Here is a 21,381-nt window from a genome sequence, read left to right on the forward strand (position 1 = left end):
ATGGAGGTCTTCCTTTTTGCTATCAGAGTTCCCTTGGTAGATTGCTGGCTGTGAGGGTAGCCTCCACTCAAGTCTCCTGCTTTCTAACATACAGCAGCCTCAGTCAGAAGTCCTCAGCACCACACGGAAGTAGGGGAAGAATAACCCCTGTTGACCCTCAGAAAGGTTTGTCCTGCTGGTTTCAGAGGCCAGAGGTATGGGGTGCACAGTGAGGCAGGTAGGGTGCTGACTATGAGTGTCTTGGTGGGGGAGGTGCTGGCATATCCAAATGGACACCTAGGGAGGTCTTGTTTCTATCAGAGACCCCCTGGAGTGTGTTGGCTGTGGGTGTAGCTTCCACTAAAGATGCCTGCTTCTTAGCACACAGCATCCTCAGTCAGCAGCCCTCAGCACCGACTGAAAGGGGGAGCAAACAGACAAGAACTGATTCCCTGGGAGGTCTGTTCTGTTGGTTTCAGAGGCCTGAGCTATGGGATGCAAAGGGAAGCAGGTAGAGTATTGGCTATGAGAGCAGACTACACTGCATAGGCCTTCTGTAGTAATTTGCAGTAGGCTTGCAACCAACAGTGTCTGGGTGGGGAGGTGCTGGCACATTCCAAATGGACCACTGGGAAAGTCTGCCTTGTTAATTTTAGGGCAGAAGGTTGGGGTCTTGTCTCTTTGTACAGGCAGGGGCTATGGTGGTTAGGGAAGCAGGCTCTTTTTCTAGGGCCAGTACACCAGTTCACAGCAGCTGGCAGCCAGCATGACTGGGGGAGGAGCAATGATGGTGGGAGAAATGATTTCCCTACCATATGTGACTTGTTGATTTGTTGATTCTTGCCTGTCTACAGTTCCCCATTGCTTTCTCTGCTCCCCGATTCAAGTTCCTCAAAGCCAAGCACCATTTCCTTGTTGTATTTGTGGGGCAAGGTTGGAAAAATGGTTTCTTTATGCCGTCATCTTCCCAGAATTCCTTAAATGTTTATCTTGATGAATTTTTACATAAGTATACTCCCATGTAGTCATCAACCAGATCAATACGATAAAATACTTCCATCACCTCATGCCCTTTCCTTATCAATATCACCTCCTCCCCATCTGGAAGGGTTAAGGATGTGAAATGACTGGAACTCATATCTTTTGAATGGGAGTATAAATTGGTTCAACTACTTTGGAAAATTGTTTGGCAGTAACTAATAAAGTTTAAGGTAAGCTGACTTTGTGACCCAGCAGTTCTACTCAGTGTATACCCAAGAAAAATGAGTGCACATGCCACCAATATACCTATGTGAGAATGATCATAGCAACTTTATTCTTAGTATCCCCAAACTGAAGATGTCCTAAATGTCCATTAGCAATAAAATGGGTAAATAAGCTGTGGTATATTTATACAAAGAAATGCTACACAGCAACAAAATAAAAGACACACTGAATCATGTAACAACCTGGGTTAATCTCAGACATTATGTTGAGTGAAACAAGCTTGATATTGTATGAATCCTCATAGATGAAGTTCAAAAGTAGACAAACTTAATCTATTGTGAGAGAAGTCTTTGGTCTCTTTTAACCAACAACTCCCACTACTTTCTCCTCATGAAATTTTGTTCTGAAGAGATCAGATGAGTGTTTTTGTAGAACATCCACATTCTAGATATCTTTGATTGTTTCTTCACTTAGATAGATTCTTTAAAACTAGGAATCCATGAGGGAATTGAGCTGTAATGCCCCAAGGCATCTGTTTTATGTAATGAATTAACTTCTCTCCCATGCATTTAGAATGTACTACAAGCAGTCTCCGACGTACATATTTGAATGATGACAACCACATTTAAGATTGTCTGTTTTTTTCTTTTGTACATCATATCATTAGTAATATGTTACAGCATGTAATTTGCTGATGTTATTATTCTCAGATGTTCACTCACAGATATTCAATTTCATGATTTACTGTTGAAAACACTGCTGAATTTATCAACATACTGATAGTAAAAGGCAATAATAATGATAACTGAAAAAATATGAGGCATTCGATTTACATCAGAACTGACTTACAACAGAGGAGTCTTTGGAATGGAACCCCATTGTAAGTTGGGGCTACTTGTATTGAGAATTAAGAAACAGTAGTTAGGAGCTCAGGCTGCTAACCAAAAGGTCAGCTGTTCGAATCCACCAGCCTGCTCCTTGTAAACCCTATGGGGCAGTTCTACTCTGTCCTAGAGGGTCGCTATGAGTCAAAATTGACTCAACGGCAACGGGTTTGGTTTTTTTTTTGATTTTATGTTCAGTTGAGAAACCCCGGCTGAGAAAGGCTGACTGAAAGGTTTCAAGGCTTCATTAGAGCCAGTTAAACATTTTTGGCAAGGATATTTTACAAATGATGCTGTGTATTTCATACTGCATCATACTGGGAAGCATTTAACATCAGGTTGTTCCACTATTAGTGATGTAGATGCAGAGTTTGATCATTTGGTTAAAGTGGTGACCACCAGGCCTCTCCATTGTAAATGATGTTTTCCCAGGTCTCTGTGACTTAACAACCTCATTTGTCAACATGAAACACTGGTAGGTCAGTATCTCCCAGTTGGTAGAATAGTTTCTTTCCAGCAAATTTGATTGTAAGATAAAACTCTTCAAAGCAAATCTTTATTTCACTTACAGAATTTCACCATAAAAGGGAACTTCATACCATGAAAAACATGTCTTAACTTTAATTATAGAACACTTCTTACCTTTAAGATTTTTTGGTAATGTAAAATGAATTTACTTCCTACTTGAGCAATTTGATAAACATTACATTTTTGTTGTTAAAAGTGTTTAGATTTAGAGATACATTATACTGTACTTACATACCTTTCAGTGATAATAAATATTATGGCAAGTAGTATTTAAATCATTGGCAGAAACTAAATTAAGGATTTCATGCACACTTAGACCTCAAACCTGGAAGAGATGGGTGTTATAGATTGAATTGTGTCCCCCTAAAATGTGTGTCAACTTGGCTAGGCCATGATAGTCCACCATTTTGTCATCTGATGTGATTTTCCTATATGTGTTGTAAATCCTACCTCTATGATGTTAATGAGGCAAGATTAGAGGCAGTTATGTTAATAAGCAGGACTCAATCTATAAGATTAGATTATCTTGAGTCAATCTCTTTTGAGATATCAAAGACAGAAGCAAGCATAGAGATAGGGGCACCTAATGTCACCAAGAATGAAGAACCAGGAGGGGAGCACGTCCTTTGGACTTGAGGTCCCTGCGCTGAGAAGCTCCTAGACCAGGAGAAGATTGAAGACAAGGACTTTTCCCTGGAACTGAGAGAGAGAGAAAGACTTCCCCTACAGCTGGCACCCTGAATTTGGACTTCTAGCCTCCTAAACTGTGAGAAAATAAACTTCTATTTGTTAATGCCATCCACTTGTAGTATTTCTATTATAACAGCACTAGATGACTAAGTGTGTTTCCAAGTATTTTACAGTATTAAAAACAATTCTCTTAATTCTTCACTTCTGTACTCTAATTTACAAGAAGGAAAAGTGGTTTAAGCATGATTATCCACTTGCTTCTTGGGAGAGAAATAACTTCCAATAACTTATATGGATTTTGGTGCAGTCACACCAATCCAAGACAGTTTGGTGAGAAAAACCAAAGGTCAAGTCTCACTTACTACCTGAGTAATCTTGGCCACCAATTCTAATCCTTGACGTCCTTGTAGCAGATTAAAAATGGCCACAAATTAGTTGATATTCCTCTAACAATAAGTTGAGTCCATGTCTCCTCCCCTTGAATATTGGTGGGTTCTGTGAGTGCTTTGACCAATGGAATATGCTAAAGTGATTATGTACCAGTTTCTGGGTCCATTAATGCCTTAAGAGACTGGGAGCTTCCATGTCTTGTTTTTTGGACCATTTAGTTTTGAAACCTAGACACCATGATGTAGAAATCTCAAGAGACCCACGCAGGCAAGAACTGCGTCCTTGGCTGACATCTCGATGGAGCTCCCAGCTGACCAGCAGCACCAACTTGTCAGCCATGTGAGTGAATCCTCTAGTCCTCACTGAGCCACTACAACTGACACTGCATAGGGCAGAGATGGTCATCCCTGCCAAGCCCTGCTCATATTTGTAGATTTGTAGGTGAAATGAATGTGTTCTCTTAAACCACTAGATTTTCTGGTAGTTTGTTATGTAGCAAAGATATCTGCAACAATTCTCGTTTACAGTATGGTGATAAACCCACTTATCCTGTATAACAGAGAGGGTCAAACAGGACAGAGTACGTAAAAGTGCTTTGCAAACTATAATCAATTCAATACCAGTGTTCCACTACCCGTCTGTCAGTTTGATGTCCTGTGGTGGCTTGCAAGTTGCTATGATGCTGAAAGCTATGTCAACGGTATTTCAAATACCAGCATTGTCACCCATGGAAGATAGGTTTCAGTGGCGCTTTCAGACTAAGACAGACTAGGAAGAAAGGCCGGGTGATCTACTTTCAAAAATTAGACAGTGAAAACCTTATGGATCACAGCAGAATATTTTCTGGAAGATCAACCCCTTAGGTTGGAAGCCACTCAAAATACACAGTGGGGACAACAATGGACTCAACCATACCAATGACCATGTAGATGGTGCAGGACTGGGCAATTTTCATTGTATTATATACAAGGTTGCCCTGAGTTGGAGTCAACTTGACAGCAGCTAACAACAATACCAGATACTAATGTTAAGTGAATAGTCTCTGAACTCTGGCAAAAGCAAGACTAACCAATAGAATGGAAGGATTCTGTAAATATTACTGGTCTAAAGTTGACATAGTGTTCTAATTTTGACCGAACCCTCCTCCTGAAGTCAGAAATAGTACGAGTTACTTTTGATAACAGAAAGTATATTCTTAACTAGAACTGATGTGAAGCTCAATCATCCTAGCATTGTGCATGATGATGATAATTAAAAGTATGAGCCCATGTGCTGGACAGATATGTTTCCTGCCAAGACCTGCCCATAATTGTAGACTTGGGAGTGAAATAAATGAGTACTGTTAAGCAACTAGGTTTTTTGGGTAGTTTGTTATGTAAGAAAGATAATTGCAACAATTCTCATTTACAGTATGATGATAAACTCAGTCATCCTGTATAACAGAGAGGGTCAAATAGGATAGAGTATATAAAAGTGCTTTGTAAGCTATAAAACAGTTCTATACCAATGTTCTTATACCCATCTTGACCATGCCAGAGGGATGGTCAAGAATGGCAGTCCACAATCTGCAATGGAGGCGAAAAGTGCTCTATCCTCAGAGCTGGTTCCATTGCCTTAGTCATTAGTCTAAACAGGGGAGTGAGGGAATATTTAGAGAGAAATGGATGCTTATTAAAAAGGGCCAAGAGAGCAAGTTTTCAAAGTTGGAACACACCAACGAAACTGTTTTATATATAAGCAGACCCTCTGGAGTTAGCATACATACCTGCACCTGTGCCCCACCTGGACATAATTAGTTTCCCTGAGCTCAGAGTAGAGAAAACACTAAAGAAAATTATGTCAAAAAATGGAGCAATCTGTCATGATCCATGCTGCACAATTAGAGTAGTGTGCTTTATATAAGAATTATGGAGCACAGATGACATAATATTTAGATAACCAGACCTGGAGAACCATCTGGTTATGTTCTACTTCACGACTATTACGTCTGTTTCTTGAATTTTATACTGAGGGATGGAAATCACAGAAAGGAAAGATGAAATGCTCTTGGTTGCATCTGTAAGAAGAGCTTTTATCTAGTTGTCAATTAAGATAGTCTATGGACAGGACTTTTAATCCCAAGCAAGCAGAATCCTTGGTGCTTGAAGACAAAATATAAAGTAGACAAGGACTGGGTGAACATATAGATCACAGCTGCATGGAAGTGCTGGTGAATAGTTAATATACCATCCAACAAATGGGAAAATATATTCCATAGCCTTGTGTGAGCCACCTCCTCTCTCTCCTCCTGGACCTTATGTCTCAGGACAGCCCCACTATCCCTTCTGTGACTTGTCCATTTCTATTTTTTAAAAATAATTTATTTGCGGTTGTTGTTGTTGAGAATATACACAGCAGAACATACACCAATTCAACAGTTTATACATGTCCAATTTAGTGACATTTCTTATTCTTCGAGTTGTGCAAACATTCTCACCCTCCTTTTCAGAGTTGTACCTCCCGCAGTAACATAAATTCACTGTCCTCTAAGGTTCTTATCCTATCTTTCAAACTGCTGTTCTCAATTTCATCTTGTATAGACAGATCTTAAAAGAGCACAATACTCAAGGCAGACATTCTTTACTAATTAAGCTAAACTATTGTTTGGTTTTCAGACTTCAGGGGATATTTTACATTTTAAAGGTTATCTCAGGGTAATAGTTTCAGGGGTTCATCTAGCCTTCATGACTCCAGAAAATCTGGATTCCATGAGAATTTAATCAGACACCACACCGTTATCCTAATCTATGTTCCCCTGTTTCCTCTTCAGGTCCCAGCCTTCTCTTACATGTGGGCTGGAGAGCATGTGCTGAGCATCACAGAACTAGTTTTGGGAACCTCCTTAGTCAGCGCTGAGGAGCTCTGCTCTTCAGAATTTGGGAGTTCTTGTCACCAATTGATCTCAGACTTTAATCTTCATCTAAGACTAGAAATACTGTTTAACTGTTAAAATAATATTGATAATAAATACTGTACTACAAATGAAGTAGGCCTTATGTTAAGCACTTTACAAATATTTATTAGCACATTTAATTATAATAACCATGTCTCAAGAAGATGTTATTAAACTAAGTTGGCATGTAAGGAAACAGCAGTAAAGTTAAATAACCACTCAAGATCACACAGCTACAAAGCAGGAAAGCCAGGATCCGAACCCAGATTTGCCTGACTGTAAATCCTATTCTCCTAAAGGCAAATAATGGGGTTGTAACTTAAAAAATTGCAAAAAGAAATGAATGAGGTTTTTTGTTTGTTTGCAAAAATATTAATCCAAATCTCTTGGAGGTCGGTTATTTTCCTCTTATAAGAATTTCCAAAATGCAGGGAGCAAGATAATTAGGCATACTTCTGCATAGTTTTTGTGTTTCTACTTTTAAAATAAAGAAACTATCCATCCATTGTGGGCCACAGGAAGTGCAGATAGACTATGAACTCCCCAGGGGTATGGATTGTGTCTTTCTGGATTCCTCCCCAACCCCACCTCCGCCCAGTGTTTAGGGCAGGAACTGGGGCACAGTAAACTCTCAACATGTGTGATTGAATCACTTGTTAACCAAAGGCACTGTCTCGGAAAAGTCTTGTTTCTTTAAATGAGTAGTGACATCTGTTTAGATTTAAAAACATTGACTATAGCATCATTAATCAATAGTTGAGATTGAATGTTTCTTCTTTTACTTAACTTGCACATAACTTGCTCTTTTGTGCCTCTGTGCTTTTCCATAGACATTTCCTCTGCTGGAATGTTCTTTTCTTGTCTCCCAACCTGGACAACTGTTTATCTGGCAAGACCAGGACACTTGAAGCTCTCCCCTACCTCCAGGGCAAGCACATCTCCCTCACCTCCATCCTAGTATTTGTTACAGGAATTGTTTACTGTCTGCCCCTGGGGTCTGCATTCCTTAAAGGCTAAGGTTTCATTTCAGGAACATTGAGCATGTGCCTGTTATTTCCTGGGCACCCAGGTAAGTGCTTCCTCATGTTCTCACTCACAACTCTGGTAGATAACTTTATCACTATTTGAGAAATGAAGAGAATAAATCCCAGAGAGAACACATAATACATTCCAGGCCAAGTTATGAGACAAGGCTGTAGGTGCGCGTGGTTTATTGAGGGACAGCTCTTTGGGAAAGTGTAAGGGAGTGAGGGAAGGTGAGGACATGGGAAGGAGCTGAGCAAAGTGTGGTCTCAGGTCAAGTCCAGCCTTGGCTTGATGGGGATGAGGCCCGGGGAGGGTTTCTCTGGAACCTAAATCTGACTGAAAAATTGTCCCACTGAAGCAGGGAGTAGGGATTTGCATCTTGGAGTTCGTCACCATTAGCCAAATTTTCTACAAGTAACAGGAAAAAGAGAAGAAATGTAATTGGGAAAAGGTGGATGACCTGATAATGTCTGCAGACCTTGGTTCAGAAAAACAAAGAAGGTTCCTTCAATAATTAAAGTAAGGCCAAAACTGAATTTTATTCTTAGTCAGAGAAAACCATGAAGATCTTCAAGAAGGGGAATTATGTGATTAGAAAACATTCTGGATATTATGTGGTAGGAGTTTGAAGAAAGAACTGGAGAGGTGAGGGATGGGAGTCTGAGAGACCAGTTATAGTTGTTCAACAAGAGATGACAAAGAGTGAGACCCTGGTGACAGAGATGACAAATAATGGAGGTGGAACAGAAAGGATTTGGTGAGTGGATGTAATCAAAGAAACTGGAAGGATTGAGTTTAGGTATGACATTCCTTGAATAGATGATCAGGAGGATAATGGCACCATTAGTCTAGATTGGGAAATTGGGACAATGGACAGATTTTGGAGGTACAATGATGAGTTCAGTTTTAGATGTGTCGAGTTTGAGATAAAGGATGGAAATTCTAAGTAAAGATGTCTAAAGAAAGATGCGAGCAATATATCTTTGAATTTAAGAAATGAGGGCTGGAGATAGAGACTGGGAACTCATTAGACATAAACTTGGCATGAAGAAGATACAGGAGTAGAACAGAAAAGCTGGGGAGGAGACATAGAGTGAGGCAGGAAATGGCCTGTAGCCCAAACCTTGGAGAATGCCTCTATCCAAGGATCAGACTGAAGAAGAAAAACTATTGTCAGAAACTGAGAGGAATAGTGCCTTGGAAATCAAGTGAGGAAGAAGATTCAGGGAGATGTTGATCAAAATCCTTCAAGGAGGTGGAGTATGAATAGGGTTGTCAGGTAAAATACAAGATGCCCAGTTATACAGAAAACATTTTTAGTATAAGTATGTCCCATGCAATATCTGGGAACATCCAAATATTGCATGGGACATATGAATAAAATACTAACAAATAAAATAATGAATAAAAATTATTTATTTGAAATTCAAAGTTAACTGGACATTCTTTATTTTTATTTGTTAAATCTTACAATTCAAAATATGACTTGAATTGAAGAATGTCATTAATGAACACTGATAAATGTTCCATTTCTCAGTTCTTTTAGCCCCCTTTTCACTTATGGGCAGGGTGACAGGAACCCGATAAAAGGGACTTGACTCTATTATTAATAAGGCTTCGGGCTTTCTCTCTTATTTACCCTTCTCATTTTCCCTTTCCATCTTACTGCATCTTTTCCTCCAAATCCATCATTTTCTTTCTGCCAGCCACCTCTGAATCTACTGCTTCTTGGTCTTCCTTTTTGGTTCCTAGACACCATTTATCCCTGGGTAGTCCTCTTTTGCTTCATGTTCATCTTTTCAGGGGGCTGGTTAGTGGAAACCCCAGGCTGCAAGGGTTGAAGGAGTCTGTATGAGATGAGAAATTGGAAAGGGTAAATTTGAATTACTTTGTCAATAACTTTTGTGGTGAAGATATGGGATAGTAGTTCCGGGGAGAGAAACAGGGTAAGGAACCTTAATATTTTTTGGTTTCAAGGGGAGGAGATAAGAGAGAAAGAATAGCAAATGTGATGCAGGCATTGTGGGAAAAGGCTGTAGCAGAGCTGAGAGGGGGTGGAAGCAAGCAATAAGGTAGCCTAAATATCCATCGACAGATGAATAGATAAACAAGATGTGGTACACACATACAATGGAATATTACTCAGTCATAAAGAGAAATGAAGTAACTATGCATGCCATAACATGGATGAACCTTGGAAGTGGTCTTGAAAGGGAGTTGGTATATCTCTTTCCAGACAACAAGAGAGAAGCCGGAGATAATAAAGACACATTTGAAAGGGAAAGAGAGAGATTTGAGTAGCCCACATAAATTGTCTTTATTTTCTCAGTGAAGAGAGAATCAACCTTAATGGTTATGATATTGGGTTGTATGGGGGTTGGGAGTTTGAAAAAAGTGCATATATGTGATTCTTATTAGCTCCAGTTTCAGGGGTTGAACTGTCTCCTGCCACCCACCCATACTTGTCTTTAACTTTGGAGACTTCCTTACACATGGGATATAAAATATATTACTATGTGTACTCACATTTTATTGTCACCTATGGGTGACTCAGCAGCTCACTTGATATTGTCCCTTAACAGGAACCAATTATACATTTGCAAGGAGGAGGGGAGGATCTATGTGGCCTTAGGGTCTTCAATGCCCTTTCTGAATATCAGAGGACATAAAATGAGACCACTGGAAAACATCTGTAATTAAAGCTGACCTAGCTAAGTTCCTTAAAGTGTGGTGGTATCATATATTTTCAAACCAAAAATGGACAGTCTCCTTTTTCCTTTCCACTACTACTTGTGAAAATTGCTACCCCAGACTCTAAGCATCAAAATGGTCCTGGGAACCATTATTGCTTATACCTTAGGGATATTTTCCCTTAAGTCTGTACTCAGGCTACAAGAACCATGAAAAACCTGAACTGGAAAAATAATGAAGTGGGAGTTTTGGTGGAGGGAGACAAACACAGCTGAAGAGATTCAGATAATTAACTCAGGATCCTGCCATACTTCAGAGGCTAAAGGCAATGGGATCTGACTGAAGAAGAGTGGGTGGTTCAGAGTTATGTGAGCCTATGGAACTATTCTACTGAAAGTCAACTTTTATTAGCATGAAGTTTTTTAGAGAGAAGTCATCATGTGTAACAATTAAATACTTCTTGGTTTGAGATTTAAGGATAGCCACATTTTGGGTATGAACCTGAACTTGTATTGGCCAGAAAAACACAAGTGTGAATTGAGTTGAGTCTGATGAGCCATTCCATCTTGCTTGTCTGTGTGATGCTGTGTCTGTGATGGTGGGTGATTGATTTTTTTTGAAATGTGCATTTGGAGTTACAGGAGTGGCCATTCAGAGTGTCCGCAATATCACTGGAGAAGACAGAGCCATCCATCCATTCAGCAACAGCACAAAGCAGCTTACCCCAAGAAAACAACAACATATCCCCCAAACAGATTCAACAGCTGCTCATCAATCTGGCGCAAGCTGCAGGTTGCCTGGCTAAATTACTGTCGAATAGGCAGGCAAGCACAATTTGTCAGTCAGCACTGAGTTTAAATGAGCAGAGATGCACATAAAGCCAGCAATGCAATTGTAATTAAGAATTAGAGACCTCCGATTTCAACTACTGCTTTCTTTAAGGTAGCAGTGACCTAGCTCGAAGGAGCATATTACGGATCCAGAGCAGAATAAACCCAAGGTATGGCCTACGTAGAGTCCTCTACAATTTAAGCAGCTTTTCATGTATGAAAGCAACTTGTAGGTGATGGAGAATCCGTAAGGACTCATACTCTATTTTTTCCTGTGTGTGCTTTAAAAAAAAGATTACATATCACACTTATTAAAGAGTAAATAATAATTTTATATTTATAAATGACACTCATGAACCCACTGAATCTTAATTTGAATATTAACTCATCTTAAGAAGTAGAACACCTTGATTTGCTTTAACGGTGATGGACATAATTGTGAGTACTGATCTAATTCTGGATGCTAAGTTGAATGAAATGTAACAAATGTTGAGTGCTGACAATGAGCTGGTGTTGGGGGCATATAAAGATGGATAAAACACAGGCTTTCCCTCAGAAAGTTTACAGTCTGGAAGTGAGAATAAGATGACAACACAAGTAGCTCTGAATCCCATGAATCCACAGGAAGAGTATAGGTGTCATAGAGAGGTATGCACAGGGTGGGAGGGAGGGCATTTCAGGCGGACAGACTAGCATCACAAAGACAAGAAGGTCTCAGACCTGTAAAGAAGCAATGAATAAATGTGTCTAGAGTAAGAGAGGAAGCTCTGGTGGTGCAGTGGTTAAGATCAGTGAAAGGATGTATGTATAGCCCCAAATCACCAGTTTGTGTGAATAAATAAGAATACTTTGTAAGGAATGCCCACATTTCCATGGCTAATTGTCAACATCTGCATAACCCTAGGACATCAGCCCCACCCCCTTTTCTCAGTATTTCTCCATTACTTTTGTTAACCAAAAAGTCAGAGGTTCGAATCCACCAGCTGCTCCTTGGAAACCCTATGCGCCAGTCCTACTCTGTTCTATAGGGTCGCTATGAGTCGGAATCGACTCATCAACAATGAGTCTGGGTTTTGGCTTTTAGAGTAAGAGAGTAGTGGAAGATAAAGATTGGAAAACTGTCCTGAATTCATTTCCTGTAAGATTCCCATGTTGTTGGCAACCATTCCATCCTAGAAGGGCTTACTTTCTGCGTCACCTAAAGACGCAGAATTAGCCATCCCAGAGTCAATCTTATTTAGGAGATGGTGGGAGGGAAAATTATTGGTTTTGGCCATTCATCATCTATTACTCCTCTCTAAGAGCACTCCATAGCCCTGGTGGCACAGTTGGTTAAGCACTCGGCTGCTAACTGAAAGGTAGGAGGTTCGAACCCACCCACCACTCTGTGGGAGAAAGATGTGGCAGTCTGCTTCTATAAGGATTTCAGCCTTGGAAACCCTATGGTACAGTTCTTCTCTGTCCTATAGGGTTGCTGTAAGTCAGAATTGACTTGAAGCAATGGGATGTCGGTTTGTAAGAATACCACACATTTATTTGGGTAAACACTTCTTCCCAAATATCAGCCTATGTAATACTGCATGGGGTTGGCTTCATTTTTGGCTCCAGTGTAAACCTCCTGGCCATGGTTGATTGGTTCAGATACGGGCAAGTGAACTAATCAGGGCCAATGAAAGTAAGGCCAAGGGCTTTGTGGAGATTGTCAAAGAAGTTGAGCTTTTTTCTCCTCTGCAGGTTGTAAAGCTCATATGTGTGAGGGCTAGAGCTACTGCAACCATCTTGTGACTATAAGAGGATACCGCGGCTCAGAATGAAGCCAACACATTGAGGCAGGGGGCAATATTGAAAGAGTTTAATAAGGGTTATGTCATCAGTACTGATAAGTCAGAATGCAAATGAGCTAATATGCTGTACTGCTGTTCTGTCTGGAGGAACTCACAGATTTAAAAAAAAAAAACTTTATATATGATGTATTATCATGTGATGATCCATCTATGATACATTTTTACATACCCTTTCTATATTACTCCAAAAATATTAACTATAATTCCTTACTGCTATCTAAAACCCAAATGCTATTCAATATTCTCCAGGTGTTTCAAAAATTGTTTTATATATTTTGCTTGCTTGGATCAAGATCTAAACAAAGTTATGGTATTCTGTTGATATTAAAAGGAATCCTCATGTTGGAAACTGTTAGAAACAACTGATGCATGAAGTTCTGGGTTCAAATTCTGCTTCTCCACTAGCTGCAACCTCGGACGATATAATTAACCTCTTCGGTTGCCTCAGTTATCTCTAACTCAGAAAGTTGTTAGGAAGGCTCAGAGAAAGGATATATGTATAGCCCCAAATCACCAGTTTGTGTGAATAAATAAGGATACTTTGTAAGGAATGCCCACATTTCCATGGCTAATTGTCAACATCTGCATAACCCTAGGACATCAGCCCCACCCCCTTTTCTCAGTATTTCCCCATTACTTTTGAGGTTCCTCAGGGGATTATCTCACATGTGCTATAAACAGTCTTCTCACAGCCCTCCACTCTGGCCTCCTCATTGATGTCCGCTCCTAGACAAACCTAAACTCTGCAGCAGGCCACTTGCCCTGTCCCTTCCGCCCAGAAGCTGGGCCAGTGAAGATATTTTTGTGCCCCAGGCAGAGGGTGTCGGCAGAGCCCTTTAACATAATAGCACAAAAAAAAAAAGTCTACTTATTTGTTTACTTGATTTCAAATAACAAATTGACAAATTGAGGAAATTAATGTCGTAAAGATATATGGAGACTTTTGTCAATTAATACTTTCTGATAGTTTCCGTCGCCTGACTAGTTCAACAGTCCAGTCACATTCCCACTTCTGTCCAAGTTGTATTGAGGGCCCCTCACCAGGCTTTTACTTGTGATGCAGGCCTCCTAAATTGTCTAGAGTCGTCCTAGCACAGGTGAAGTTTTCCTGCGTGATTAAAACAGTAATCAGTTTCTTAAATACAAGAGTATTTTCCACAGCAAGGGTATTATTGCACACCCTACTAGGGCCATCACCATAGTTTGGGAATATGTAAAAAAACTTATGTTAACTACCTGATATTTAGTTTGTTTTTATATTTTAGTCAAATTAATTTTTTGACACATATTAAATTTGGTGCCCCATTATTAAGTCTAGTGCTCTCGGTGGCTGCCCATATAAAAAAAACAAAAACCAAACCCGTTGCTGACGAGACGATTCCCATTCATAGTGACCCTATAGGACAGAGTAGAACTACCCCATAGAGTTTCCGAGGAGCAGCTGGTGGATTGAACTGCCAACCTTTTGGTTAGCAGCTGATCTTTTAACCACTGCACCACCGGGGGCCACGATATAGCCCTCTCTTAATCCAGCACTGCTTAAAAGCCACAAAATCTCAATAGCTCTGAAGACTGACAGCTTAAATTTTATATTTCACAAAGTCCCTCCGGAAAATTGCCCCTTTAGCTTCTGCTTACAGCCTCTTAATGGAGGGATCAGACCTGATTCCGGAGGCTGATTTGGGGGAAGACCCTATATTGCCACGTTCATTTCGGCTTCTCTCCATCTCTGCTTTCCGGCAGGCCTCTTTTCTCTAGATAAAAAGATCCTTGAGGTTAGGCACTTAACCAGCCCGGCACTTAACCCCAGTTTCAGTTAAATTGTGACCCTGGCAATGAGCCATCACATAGTTGCAGTTCAATATACATTCGTTCTCATTTCCCTAGGTTTAGAAATGAGGTGAATTACAACTTTAAAAGAGGCAGTATCCAGATAAGCATGTAGTCAGTGTGGCTCCGGGTTTCAAACCAGTTTGAACTGATTCAGTCATGGCCAACGAAGTGAAACCAGAATAGACTCGAATTTTTATAATTTGCGTAATCTGGTACGATAACCGGAATGGGAAGAATTATGGGCCAAAGCCCTGGAATGAGAGACTTGGAAGAGGTGTAGTGAGCCCTTTCAGGAGGCTGATGTGTGAGACTGGATTATTGGCAGGACCTTGGAGAGCGACATACATTCGGAGCGGCACTGTCGGCCACCATCTTTGAGCGGGGCACGGTTTCCAACTGTGCTCAAAATCCTACGGGCAATAGATTTGGTTGGTATGCAACACATACGCTGCCCTTTTTTCTAAGAGGGAGATTTGATTTCTAGCAGGGCTTTGACTTGTAATTTTTCCTGTTCCGATTCACCCAGCTTTTAAAAATTCGGATCTGTTCCAGTTTTGCTTCCTCGGCGATGGCTGAACCAGGAAGAACCAGTTCGAAGCCGTGGTGTTGCTCCTCCTACGAGTATTTTCAAGAACTATCCCTGGTTATGCAGTCTGGGAAATATTTTTATTTTCTGAGTTTTCTGAGCACACTTATTGGACAGAACCCTCTAATACTACCACATAATGTAATTGTTTTATGCTACTCTATTTTCAAAATTAATGTGATATTTAAAATACAAGATATTAAGCTGAACCATATGAAACTGTTTTTATAGGTAAAAACTGGTTAAATAATGACAGTCTTACGTGGCTCAGTGTAAGGGAGAATCTTTTGTAAGTGGGCCAGTTCTTTTCTGTCATTCGTGCAAGGGAAGAGAGTAGAATGGATTGGGAGTAAAATCGTATTTCGGATGCTAATTTAGGTCCTTTGGAGGATAGCAGTCTGATTAAACTTTTTTGCACCTAGGATGTGAATGACTGATAGCTCTAGTTAACATTCTGTGGCATCATTAGGGCTACTCACAAATAATCTGGTTCTCTTCTCCTTCTAGGCATATTGTTGGGTCACCTGTCCCTCCTCCCCTTTTTGCTGTCCTTTTGAAGATAGCCGTAGTCATACAACTTGCTTTAGCCAATAAAAGGTGGATGGAAATAACACACGCCACTTTTGGGAGGAGGCTTTAAGAGCAAGGGTACAATTTTTAATCCTCCCTTTTCATGAGTTGGGGTGATCATGAAGTGCATGCTGAGATGATGGTTCTGCTGGCCTTTTTTCCTGAGTAACTAACAGAAGCAGAGCCCCTTGCTGACCCATTGTTCATGTTCCAATCAATGAAGGTTTCAGAGTTTGGTCTATGCCACACAGTAATTCAGGAACCCAAGATCCTTCTATACAGTGGCTCCCCTGGGCAGGGGTTGGAAAACTATGGCCCATGGACCAAATCCAACCTGTTTTTGTAAATAAAATTTTATTAGAACACAGCCATATCTATTCATTTACATATTGTCAATGGCTGATTTCATGCTCCAACAGCAGAGTTGAGTAGTCATGACAGTGACTGTGTGGCCTCCAAAGCCTAAACTGTTTACTGTCTGGCCCTTTATAGAAAAAATTTGCTGACTCCTGCCTTATGATTTTGGAGTTCTCCACGACATCCTCCAAAGCTGGTTGTCAGATGAAGGAAGAGAGACAACAGGGGCAATTGCATGGCAGGTTTTGTAGCTCAGTTCTGAAAGTGCAGTTTGCCACTTTTATCCACATTCCAATGGTCACATTTCATCTCAAGGGAGGTTGGGACATGTAGTCTAGCTGTGTGTGTAGGAGGCATCCCTGCCACATATGCCTACATATGATATCAACTGGCTGCTGTGCTCTCTCCAGTGAGCCCCAGTTTGGGCAATAGCTGTTGAAAATTAGGAGTGTTTCCTCTGCTCCGCCATGAGTTTCCTTGCTCTGACCAGCTGTAGTAGTGGAGATTCACTCCTCCCCCTCCTCACACAGTGATTAGCCACACACACCAGTCCACTGTGAGTGGTCTTGGTTAGGGTTCAGTTGAACCATAGACTTCACTCTGTTCTGGGGAATGCAGCATTGTTAGAGCTAGCTCTGTGTCACAGTGCAAGAAACTGCAGTCTGGAGCTGGAAATGTTTTGATCTTATACTCAGAATGTGGAACATAATGGTATCAATCTATGAAAATCAAATGCAATCTTGTGGGAGTAGGATAGGGCCAATGAATAAAATTATATAAAACAATTTCATACTTGACATTTACTGAGAGGGGCTTAACTTTTCCTACATATTTTAGTCTGTTCAGCCGGTATTATTTATTCATGTCTCTTTCCCCATTTGGTTCACAATTTATCTTTTGGGATCCCAGAATTAAACTGTAAAAATGTATATATGCTAGACACTGTTTTATGTTCCATCAATGGAGAAGTCATCAAAATCTCTATCAGAATAAGACTCAGCCTATTACAGGGGTGATTTAGCTGAGATAAAATGTAATGTTTAACTCAGAGAAGCTGGAAAAATGAGATTTAGGAATATGGAATTGAATAATTAGTTGGTGAAATGACAGTGGTTTCTTTGTCAATCTCCTAGGTGAAAGAATATTAGGACATCAAAATTATGAACGACCTGAGCTGGACGAGAATTCATCATAACCCAGCAGGACAAGATTGGCTTCTGATTCCAGTGCTAACAGATTGTTCCCTAACTCTAACAGAGCTAAATAAAAGACATTCAGTGTCCTGTGTCATATCTTTTGTTGCACTATCATATTTTGTGGTGGGGAAAGAATTAATGTATAACTAATTAAAAAATCTCAAGAGAACAGGGCAGTTTCTAGCACAGACCACTGTGAGTAAACATTTACTCAGATATTCCATAAGATGGGAGGAAATTCCTGCACAAAAACATGAATGGGGACTCCTACAAGGGTCACTGTTTAGGGAGGGAAGTTAGAAAAGGAAAACAGATAGAGTGAATGTGAAAAGCAAAGATCAGTAACGGAAGTCTTCTACGATGGTGTCAGGAGATGGGCAGAATAGTCCACAGGAAGGGAGCAGCCGCTTGGCACCATTGCACAAAACACAGAATAAGAGTGAAATGGATCTTTAAGGTAGAGTTTGATAATGACAGTAACAACGAACACTTGTCCAACATTTATTCTATACCAGCCATTCTAAGTACTTGTGTTATCTCATTTAATTCTCACAACTACCTATGATGTACTCTAATTAAACTCCATTTTATAGATAAGGAAACCAAGACACAGAGAGGCACATGAGGAATTGAGGAAAACCCATTAAAATGACTAGAAGAAGGCCTCTGGCATGGGGCTCACAGGTGGGGCCAGCCCAATGCATCTAGAGCAGAGATGGGGGCCCACCCCCAGAGCAATCTGGGGTACAAGGAGCCTTCTTCCTCTCTGGACTCTCCAGCATACTTGAGGCTGCTTAAATTCCATAGTAGAATATTTCTTGAACCAAAGTCTTAGATCCCAGCCAGTTTGGAAGGGGTGTTGGACTTTCTATCATAGGCTCTGTTGAGTCATGTTTGGGAATTCTTAAAGGCTTGGCGTGTATTGACCAAACCACAAAAAATGACTGTTGGCCCGTCAATTTGTTGACTGTTCACATTGCTGACATTGTCTTGACAGAGGGGTATTTTGGTGACTATATACACATACAAATAAAATCATAACTCCGGAGTCAGTAGAGTGGTTAAGATCATAGGCTAGCAGCCTGATGGCCTGTGTTCAGATTCTAGCTTTGCACTCCTAGCTATGTGATCCGGGATGAGTTACTAGAACTTCTCTGTGCTTTGCTTTCCTCATCTATAAAATGCAGAGGATAATAATAGTATGTACCTGAGAGTGTTGTTGTGAGGATTAAATGTGTTATTACATGCTTTAAAACAATATCTGGCATATAATAAGTGTATATAAGCACTTGCTTTTGTTGTTATATATGTGTATATAGATGAGGTGAACAATCTGTGGCATTTCATTGGTAGACAGAGGGAGAAGCTGCTAGAGAATGGATACTAGGTGGGAAGTTGAGAGGTCACTTTTTTATGTAGGTACTGCTGCCAGATGTGCCTTCAGTTTACCTGAAACTTGATACCCTTGTGGTGCTCAAAGGTCCACCTGCCCCTCAGAAAGACAAACTCACTACTCCGCTTTACTTCTTTTTATCTTTCATAACACATGACACAGTTTTATTCTTCCTAAGCTACAGAGTTCAAAATATTTTTCTGTTCTCTGCCACCGGGCTACCAGGCTGCATCTTGGGTTTCCCTTCACTGACATACACCGGAGCAGAAGTGTAAGTGTCCCTGGAGTAGGCTTAATCTTCTCCAAGCTTATCAGCTGGCCATTGGTGATGATGCAAACTCATGAGAATGTGAATCATCGATAAAAAATTTTTAGCCCTGCCTTTCTCAGTGGGGGTTGCATTTCAAAACTAATAATTTCTACTCCTGGGTATATACCCAAAAGACATGAAAGCAGGGAATCAAACAGATACTTATTCACCAATGTTCATGGCAGCATTATTCACAATAGCAGAAAAGTGGAAACAACCCAAGTGCCCATCAACAGATGAATGGATAGACAAAATATGGTACATACATATGATGGAATATGTACTACATTCAGCCTAAAGAGAAACGAAGCTCTGATACATGCGACAACATAGATAAACCTTGAAAACATTATGCTGAGTGGAATATGCTAGACACAAAAAGACAGATATCATATGACCCCCACTTACATAAAATATCTAGACTAGGCAAATGCATAGCGACAGAAATTAGATTAGTGATTATCAGAGGCTGGGAGGAGGGGGAAGGAGGAGTAATTGCTTAAGGAGTTCTGAGTTTCTGTTTGGGGTGATGAAAAAGTTTTGGAAATAGTGATGATGGTTGCACATTATTATGTTTCTTAAAGTTCTATTCAGTTTATGCCTATTTAGAAGAAATATCAGAAAAGTGATGTCCTTCCGTACATCATATCTGGATGTCTCATTACTGTTAATGACTTTTGACTTTGATAACTTGGTATAACTGTCTCATTAGTAGTGATGACTTTGATAATTTGCTTAAGGTAGTATCTGGAATTTAACTTGGTTAAAGTAATGATCATTTTGATAACTTGGTTGAGGTTTCTTCACTCTAAACTTACTATTTCCCCTTATAGTTAGGAAATTGTTGGGAGAGATCTTGAGACCATATAAACATGCTGATCCTCTTCAAACTATGACCCACTCGTTGATGCTTTTCTAACACCATCATTCCTTTTATATTTATTAGTTGGCCTTCTACTATAAGAAATAACCTCTTCTCTCTTCCTTCGTTGCTCTATCGGCCTCTCTCTAGTAAGGACTTTTGGAATTTTATTTAATTTAAATATCGTCCTATGATTGTTTATTTTGATGCTCAAAATTGTCCCAAATTTGGCGTTGGCAGCCCCTTAGAGTTGGCCGCTGTGTTCTTTTGACACATCTCCATCATTGAGCTCTTCCTTACTTTCTGGCACAATAAAATATTTTCGGCTTACCTTTTATATTCCTTGCCCAGCCCTGCAGTCAGACTTTTCTCCAAGGAGCTTGGTTCCTTTCAGTGGAGAATGGTGTTCAGAAATCAAGATCTGGGCTCCAGACTTGCTTTTGAAGTTAGCCACGAAATCATGCTGCTTCAGATAAAAGGAAATTTTGAATTCTTGCACTGTGCAAAGAATTCTGACCATCGCCCTGCCCTTTCAGGGGCATATATAATTCTCCTAGAGTCCTCCCCTCCTCCCAGCTCATTCCGTCTTTCCCAGGACAGACAGCCCTGCCTGGGCATCAGCACTCAAGTCTTTATAACGTCCTTGAGTGGCTCTGGTTCCTGTACCCAGGCTTCCTCCTGGTGTGGGCTTCCAGAGCAGCAGGAAATTTCGAGTGACAGAGTCAAGGAAGAATCAGTGCAGATAGGGCACAAGAAAAGCCTCAGGCCATGTGACAGAACCCCATATTGTTGAGAAACAACAGAGGCAGAGAAGCTGATAGAGGATTGAGTGTTATTAGGAGTGTTTAAGGGCATTGGTTGGGGCCCTGGTAGCACAGTGGTTAAGAGTTTGGCTGCTAACCAAAAGGTCAGCAGTTCAAATCCACCAGCCGCTCTTTGGAAACCCTATGGGGGCAGTTCTACTCTGTCTATAGGGTCACTATGAGTTGAAATTGACTCTACGGTTATGGGTTTGTTTTTTTTTTTTTTAAGAGCATTGGTGGATCAGTGGCAGAATTTTTGCGTTCCACGTAGGAGACTCAGGTTTAATTCCTGGCCAACACACCTTTTGCACAGCCACTACCCCTCTGTCAGTAGAAGCTCATGTGTTGCTATGATGCTGAACAGGTTTCAGTGGAGCTTCCAGACTAAGACACACTAGGAAGAAAGTCCTGGCAATCTATTTCCAAAAATCAACCAATGAAAACCCTATGGACTACAATGATTCAGGACCA

General features: G+C 40.5%; 1 protein-coding gene across 2 annotated transcripts in view; it reads left to right on the forward strand.

The window, feature by feature from the left end:
• HRH4 (histamine receptor H4) overlaps positions 1-17,701 on the forward strand; it is a 60,584-nt gene extending 42,883 nt beyond the window's left edge. The window contains exon 3 of one of the 2 annotated variants that reach the window (XM_023742080.1): positions 17,480-17,701. In XM_023742080.1, the coding sequence (XP_023597848.1) occupies positions 17,480-17,494 (15 nt within the window). In that variant the 3' untranslated portion in view covers positions 17,495-17,701. Of the gene's footprint in view, positions 1-15,926; positions 16,048-17,479 lie in introns of those variants that run through there. The other variant, XM_023742078.1, reaches the window with a different exon arrangement.
• The last annotated feature ends 3,680 nt before the right edge of the window (positions 17,702-21,381 follow it).

The sequence above is a fragment of the Trichechus manatus genome, unplaced genomic scaffold (assembly GCF_000243295.1).
Source record: "Trichechus manatus latirostris isolate Lorelei unplaced genomic scaffold, TriManLat1.0 scaffold00199, whole genome shotgun sequence".
Taxonomy (NCBI): Eukaryota; Metazoa; Chordata; class Mammalia; order Sirenia; family Trichechidae; genus Trichechus; species Trichechus manatus.